Genomic DNA, 7,531 nt, shown 5'->3' with positions numbered 1-7,531 from the left:
GAAATATAATCTTCACGTTCTATTCAATCATATCAACACTATCAAAAAATACAAGCAAAAGAATTTGTATATTTCTTATTCAAGCATGAAATATAAAAACATATTTTTCTAAATAACATATTGTTATGCAATTGTAAAAATAATTTGCAATTATTTTCTTATATCATGAAAATATTTTTAAATATTGTTTCAAAAACTTTCCAAAAAAAAATTATAATTTATACACTAATAAAAATACAATAAATACAAAATTCGTGCAACGCGCGTGATATATACTAATATATAGAAAGAGAACTTCTGAAGAGAGAGGAAATGTTTTAATTTTTAGAGTTTGCTACTATGAGATGGCGTGGGGTTGGGTCCATCGGGGTGAGGGTGCAAAGAGATGTGAATTTTTGGAGATTTCAGGGGTGGGATAGGTCCGGGTAAGATATAATATATGACAAGTCTCTGTGTGTGCATATATATATTAATTGCATATTATATATATTATTAATTGGAATTAACACTTCTATTTTGAAATAATTTAACAAGTTTGTTAATTTTAAAATGTGATTCCCATGTATAAAAGTTATATATCGTTCCCTTATTTTATAGTGGCTTTACATATAAACTTTGGCTGCTAACTGTAACATCCCTCTTGTCTATATTTTCAATTTTAAAGGACTTCGGAGCAAATATTAAAATAGATTCACTTGGGTGTGTTTGATTATATTTATTTTCCATGGAAAATATTAGTTTTTCACCCAAATTCCTACTTAGAGTGTTTGATTGCTATTTTTTTCCATGGAAAACGTTTTCCAACTTTTGAAAATATGCCTAATTTTTCTTATTTTTAAGGAAAACATTTTCCTTAAGTAGAAGTGGTTTTTATTTTCCACAAAAGATGGAAAATATTTTCTTTTCTAAGTAATATTTTTCATGTCAATCAAACACATATTTTGTAAAATAATAAGGTTAGAATAAGGGCTTATGTCATTATTCATTGAAAACACGAAAATGGAATTAATAAAGCAAAGATGAAAAAAATAGTTTCGCGTCGATAGGGTTAAAAAGAGTCCATTGAGAGCTAATTTTGAACATATACGGTTCAAGAGTAATCTTTCAAGAGCCAAGCAACCGAGGAAAAAGTTGGGAAACAAGAAAAGTTAAACAAGTTTTGGCAAGAAAATCAAGGATAGTGAGACTCCTCTCTTTATTTTCTTGTTTTCTGGCTGCTGCCTGCTGCAATTTCCCTCCTTATACTACAGCCGGCCGCGGCCTGCTTTATGTAAATTGATTATTAGGCCTTTCCCTCCAAATTTAACAAGTCAACTTACGTAAGTAAACTTGTTTTTAATAAAAAATTTACCTAGTAGTTATCCGAATAGACATGTAATAAAAATATTGTGGAGCAGTTGTTGACTCTGTTTATCTTATCTGCAGCAAACTTTATCGTACACAAATTCCCTTTTATTGGGCAGTCAATTTATACGATTTGCATCGCAGCCCGAAATCTCTAAAATATCATTCATAAGGTATGCTATTTTCTTGAATTATTGCTTAGAAAACGCTTTAGTTCTTCCAGTTTATAAGAAATGGGAAAGTTTTGAAATATTCCGTCTTTGTAGTGAAAGAAGTTGTTTTGTGGTGGTAGATATTTGTTTTATGAAAAATGAATTAGGCCCATAAAGTTATTTGAGTCATTTTCTCTCAAGTTTAGTACGTTTTGTTCCTGCTCCCGTTTGTCCGTTTTTGTCAAATTTTAAGGAATTATTCTCATAATTTTTGTCTTATGTGGGCAAAGGAAATGCTATAACTGTTAAAATAAATCTCTGTATTTTGATTCCTTAAAACACCAAATAAATGTTATTGTTTTATATAATTTACTTGTCTACTCATTTTCTTGAAGCTTTCTCTCCTCCACTGATTGTTCAAAATTCTTGCAGTGATCTGGAAAGTGAATATGGAAGAGAAGTGTGAAATTGCGAAAGATGTGACTGAAGTAATATAATCTCTTAAAACCAGCTTACTCCTTATTTTCCTTTAAAATTCGGCCAGTTCATGTATGTTAATTTATTATCATTATTTTTTATTTCAGCTAATAGGTAACACCCCAATGGTTTATCTGAACAACGTTGTAGATGGTTGCGTCGCTCGTGTTGCTGCAAAACTGGAGACGATGGAACCCTGCTCAAGTGTGAAAGACAGGTTTCCATCATCAGATCTTGTTTGCTCTCTTTGGAACTAATTTGTCTTTCTTGGGGACATATTATAGTTTTGATGTTGTCAATGGCGACTCTGAAATTGATATATTCGGCAAATATTTCAATACAGGATTGCATATAGCATGATCAAAGATGCCGAAGAAAAGGGTCAAATTTCCCCTGGGAAGGTTAGTTTTATAGGTGGATTGCAGTATTTCATGATTAACTTAGGGGTTCTTGCCAAAGATGCTTATTTGATAGCCTGATTGTTGTAATCGAAGTAATTTATACTGATATTTTCTTTTTTGAATAAACCGGAATATGGTAATTCAAGACGGTCCTCGTTGAAGTCACCAGTGGTAATACAGGCATCGGTCTTGCGTGCATTGCTGCAGCTAAGGGCTATAAACTCATTGTAGTTATGCCACATACATATAGTCTCGAGAGAAGGATTATTCTCCTAGCATTTGGAGCTGATTTGTGCATTGTAGATGCAGCCAAGGGCATAGATTTTATTCTTCAGAAGGCTCTAGAGATAGTGGAAAAGACGCCCAATAGTTTTTTTCTTAAACAATTTGAGAATCCTGCCAATCCGGAGGTACCTTTACATAAATAAATTGTAGATTGTTGCGGTGCTATTCTATTCATCAGGTTGAGCTCTATGTGTAGATTCACTATCAAACTACTGGACCAGAAATATGGGAGGGTTCTGAAGGTAAAGTGGATGCATTTGTTGCTGGAATTGGGACGGGAGGAACAGTCACTGGTGTAGGGAAGTTCCTCAAGGAGAAGAATCCAAAGATAAAGGTCTGGCTACTTTTGTGAGAGAAACAGAGATATCCTTCTCTTATTTATTATTATTATTATTATTTTTTCCATTCTTGATTTGTTAATTTTGTTTGATCTATTCTATATACTCTCTTTTTCCGTTTCTTTGATTTTCCCTTTTTCCTATTGCATCGCCTAACAGGTATATGGTATAGAACCTGCCGAAAGTGCAATTTTAAATGGTGGAAAACCAGGTGATTCCATATATTTCAGCATGAATTATCTTTAAAGACTTGTTCGATTTTTAATCTAGCAGTTGTTTTCCCTGGTAAAGCTTGCTGACAGCGAACTGGAGGAATTCTTTTTAGACATAGCATTTAAGCTATTGTTAAGTGATTTTCTGGTACCCAGAGCTTTCTTAGAAAGGATTGTCTATCTGACATTTTGACTATCTATTCCACTTTATCCTTTTTGACCAAATAAATATTAGTAAATAGAAATATTTCTACGATGGTTATTGGCTCAATTTTGTGAAATTTATTGACAATAGTATATGGAGTAATGATGATGAAATAGGAATGTAACGAAGAACATAGTAATCATTGATTTTCCTTGGGGGTATATCTCTTTTAACTCTGGATCTATCTTGTAATATAATCTCAAAAACTGCTTCAAAACTCAAATTATGCGGAAGTTATTTTTTATTTAGTTTTTTAAACGAGCATGAAGATACTAACTTGTGGCTAATTTACATGAGTTGATTTTAAAAGGACCACATAAGATCCAAGGCATTGGTGCTGGTTTCATTCCTCCTGTTCTGGATGTCAACATTCTTGATGAAGTAATTCAAGTAAGCATACATCTTACCATCAAGCATTTAGTTCAGTTGAAACGCAGTGCTTCTTCACAATGTACGGTTTTAGTTTATAACATTAAAACTACTGAATGATACTGAGAACCTGACTAAAATGAGAGGATAAAAATAGCTCCTATGTAACATCAATAGGCAGTGAAAAGAAAAGAAGAAAGTGAAGGTATATTAACCCAATGTTAGGAACAACCCAGAAATGATACATTGGAAGACTATTGGGTATTTTAATGCAAATAGGTTTTTGCTATTGTCCTCTATCTTCCAAATAACAGTAGAGCCACTCCTATTCTTCTAGCTTTAACTAAGTATCATGAGTGCTCATTTAACAAATTTCATTTTTGTTCAGCAGTATGATATTTTTTTTTTTTTTGCAGTTATGGATTCACAGATAGGTCATAATTAAGATTACATTAGTAATGGAGCAAACGTCTATGTTATGTCATGTGAACAACAAAGTCAAGTCCAACCCCATAGGATTACATTACTGACTTCTTCTGGTGGGTCCATCAGAGTTGCTTGTTTAGCAGCTTTGAATTTGTGCTCTTTTCAGTGGTTCTCTTTAATTTATAGAAATTTTCACGTTAGTCTCTTCAATACATAGAAGATTTCTTGGGTTCGTTCATTTCTTTAAATTGTGGTAATGGTATCCTCGTGAGCGACCATTTAGGGCCTTAGCTAATGATTCAGGCTATATCCTTCCAGACGAAGAAGCTTATAGCCAGCGACCCCAGATATTTTGAAATCGTATCTAGCGTTCAGAGTTTGTCTCGATTTGGCAATGCACTAACGGACAGCATCAAAATGGTGCATTTTCCTTTATAATTGACTCAGAATCTCTTAATATTTTCTTTTTAGTGTAGTATTTATATTGGCAAAATATTTAGGTACAAGTTATGAGAATTTCGGATTTTAATCAATTAAATCCCAACGTCTTAAAAATGTTCCTTTATGTGATAAACTGATCTAGCCAATGAAGATATGGGAACTAAGAATCAAATATGCCTTTGTTAATAATAGGATATATTCTAACTATATTTTCATTTATACCTGTTTAATAGATTGTGTAAATGTTGATTCATTCAAAACCGTAATTAGTAGGGATACATATGCCCTCGTAGCTTTAATTATCCGTCCCAAGTGAGGTGTCTAATGTCTGCAGCTTTACTTATTTGTAGGTTACTAGTGAAGAAGCCGTTGAAATGACAAAATGTCTTGCATTGAAGGAAGGCTTGCTGGTAATGTTAACTGTTAGTCGAGACTCGTTTAATGGATTTGTTGAGCAGCTTCTATGGGAGATCACATCTCATTCATGTAGTTGGTAACCATTTTTTACTTATAATTGATAATTGAAACAATTACAGGTGGGTATTTCATCTGGTGCAGCAGCAGCAGCTGCAGTTACATTAGCAAAGAGGGTCGAAAATGCTGGAAAACTCATTGTTGTAAGTTGGTTTTATTTCGTCTTACTGATAAATTTTCTTGCCTATATATAGATGTTAAGCCCTTGTTTGATCTTCAATATTTCCAAAATGCATTTTTCTCTTCTCTTTTTTTCAATCATATATTTTTCAATATGATAATATTACACGCGAATCCGAAACTTTTTTTATTTTTTAACCACACGTTCTCTATCAATCTACTACTCCAAAATGCATTTTTAGCCAAAAAAGGAATCAAACAGGCACTAAACATGTTATTTAGTATCTCTATTTTGGTACAGAGTGAAGTGTGCTATTCCTCCTTCCTTCCTATACAGGTCGTTTTTCCGAGCTTTGGGGAACGTTATCTTTCGACCGTGCTGTTTGATTCCTTGCGGGAAGAGGCAGAGAACATGACATTTGATTAAAAGTTGTCAGATACCAACAATTATTCCTAAGTTGGATTATAATTTTCTTTCTTATTACTTATTCCTGGTGGGGGCGTTTGGCTTTGATCCCTACCCCATCTATTGATAGTAGAAACTTGAAAACGTAGGGACAAAGAGGCGGAAAGTTCCACGTTATTTCATAGTTTACACTAAGAGGGGAAGAATCCTTTGCATTGTAATGGGAGGTGAACCTTAAATCCATTACCTTTCTTAATAAAATTGTATTAATGATTGTTAGTAGACGTTTCGTTAATAAGTTGATTATTTATTTCATTTCTGAACCACTCAAAATTCACGAGTGATCAAAACTGAAACAAAAAGCAAATTTTGGTGAATACTTTGATGCAAATTAAAAGTTCGTAGACTTGAGATGAAACTTTGCTATAACTTGAGCGACTTGCACTACTTATAACCCAACTAAAAAAGGTTAATTTAGATAAGAAGATTCGAAATCCTTAATATTCGAGAATGGATGTCATCAACAAAGAATCTTAGAAGTTGATCGATCGAAAGTACGTTCAGCAGAACAATCTAGTAGTTAAATAATCAAGAGAGTTGTTAAACGTACAGAATTTTTTTTTTACATAACCTTTATAGAATACACACAGTCTGAGGTGGGGGGGGTAATTTTTTGGATTATTTTACTCACATTGAACCACTTCCCATGTGAGTATTTGGAATTCTTATGTGATGAGAATTTTCCAATAATCAAATGGGTCATGCTTTTTCAAACTCATTAGTGTGGTAATACAGGCATTTAGCATATGCATCCATCACTTTGCTGCAATTCTGCTGGAGATCTCTCGACCTGCGTAGACAAATACAAAATAATTAACCTTTCGTATCTCAACGTACTATCGTGCAAGCATTTCAATATAACTTATGGCATGTTTAATATGGTGGATGGACCGCACTAAACAATATGAAGAAATAAAATGAAGCTAAAATTTGACCAGTATCATCTAATACCGTATGTTAACCAGCACTTTGCATTTAACATAGTACTCATCTCATGCAAACATTTTGATATATTATGTTATCATAGTTTTCGCCTTTGACAATAGAATAATGTTACTTGTACATAATATTATACATATTGTTCATAACTTTACAGTTTAATGAGATGGATAATATTAACTGACTTCATTTTATTTCATTCTCTCTTGTTCCTCTCTCTCTCTTCCTCATTCCACATCATCAATATGTCACCAATCTGTATACAATTATATACAAATAACATTATTCATGACAAAAAACATATGCAAGCATTATAAATGGACATTCAAGAGCAGTGTTGCACATAATTGTAAGATTAACCTGGGTGGTCGTCACATTTGGACAATATTTCTGTATACTTGAACTGGCTTAGAAATTAGAAAGACATCAATTCCCCATTAACACCATTAACTGTGAACAAGATCCATCTTAGTGAAAAGGCCATCTAAAACGTACAATTTGACAATGAACAATTGAAAAGGGAACAAGAAAGAAGATAATAACCCAAATGGTCACTGAATTTTGTAAAAGGTTTCCACGATACCACTGAGTTTTAAAATCTAATTTTTTCCACGGGTTACTGAATTTTAAAAACCATTCAAGTCATTATTGAACTTAGCAAAAAAATTTCATGGAGTTACTGAGATTTAAAAATCACTAAACTTCGCAAAAAATTTTCATAAGGTCACTAATCTTTAAAAATCATCACATTCATCCGCTAAACTTTACAAAAGTTTCCACAGGATCACTGATGTAGGAGGATCCGAGTCGAGTGATGCTGATTTGTCAGATAGCACGATGATGGCGCTGAGATACCATGAGATGGCGGATCAGCGCAAAGAT

General features: G+C 33.1%; 1 protein-coding gene across 2 annotated transcripts; it reads left to right on the top strand.

The window, feature by feature from the left end:
• The first annotated feature begins 1,192 nt into the window (after window positions 1–1,192).
• On the top strand, window positions 1,193–5,932 carry LOC111377386 (cysteine synthase-like). 2 transcript variants are annotated; one of them, XM_023000462.1, is made up of 12 exons: window positions 1,193–1,319; window positions 1,426–1,517; window positions 1,929–1,984; window positions 2,081–2,190; window positions 2,317–2,374; window positions 2,521–2,784; window positions 2,856–2,993; window positions 3,157–3,208; window positions 3,725–3,804; window positions 5,001–5,060; window positions 5,187–5,267; window positions 5,582–5,932. In XM_023000462.1, exons 3-12 carry the CDS (start codon window positions 1,946–1,948, stop codon window positions 5,669–5,671), a joined length of 972 nt encoding a protein of 323 aa, XP_022856230.1. In that variant the 5' UTR covers window positions 1,193–1,319; window positions 1,426–1,517; window positions 1,929–1,945; the 3' UTR covers window positions 5,672–5,932. The 2 variants fall into 2 exon arrangements, with proteins under 2 accessions (XP_022856230.1, XP_022856229.1); XM_023000461.1 differs by lacking the exons at window positions 1,193–1,319; window positions 1,426–1,517 and adding an exon at window positions 1,638–1,701.
• The last annotated feature ends 1,599 nt before the right edge of the window (window positions 5,933–7,531 follow it).

Source organism: Olea europaea, unplaced genomic scaffold, assembly GCF_002742605.1.
Source record: "Olea europaea var. sylvestris unplaced genomic scaffold, O_europaea_v1 scaffold1650, whole genome shotgun sequence".
Lineage (NCBI taxonomy): Eukaryota > Viridiplantae > Streptophyta > Magnoliopsida > Lamiales > Oleaceae > Olea > Olea europaea.
This window is presented reverse-complemented; position numbering and strand designations above follow the sequence as displayed.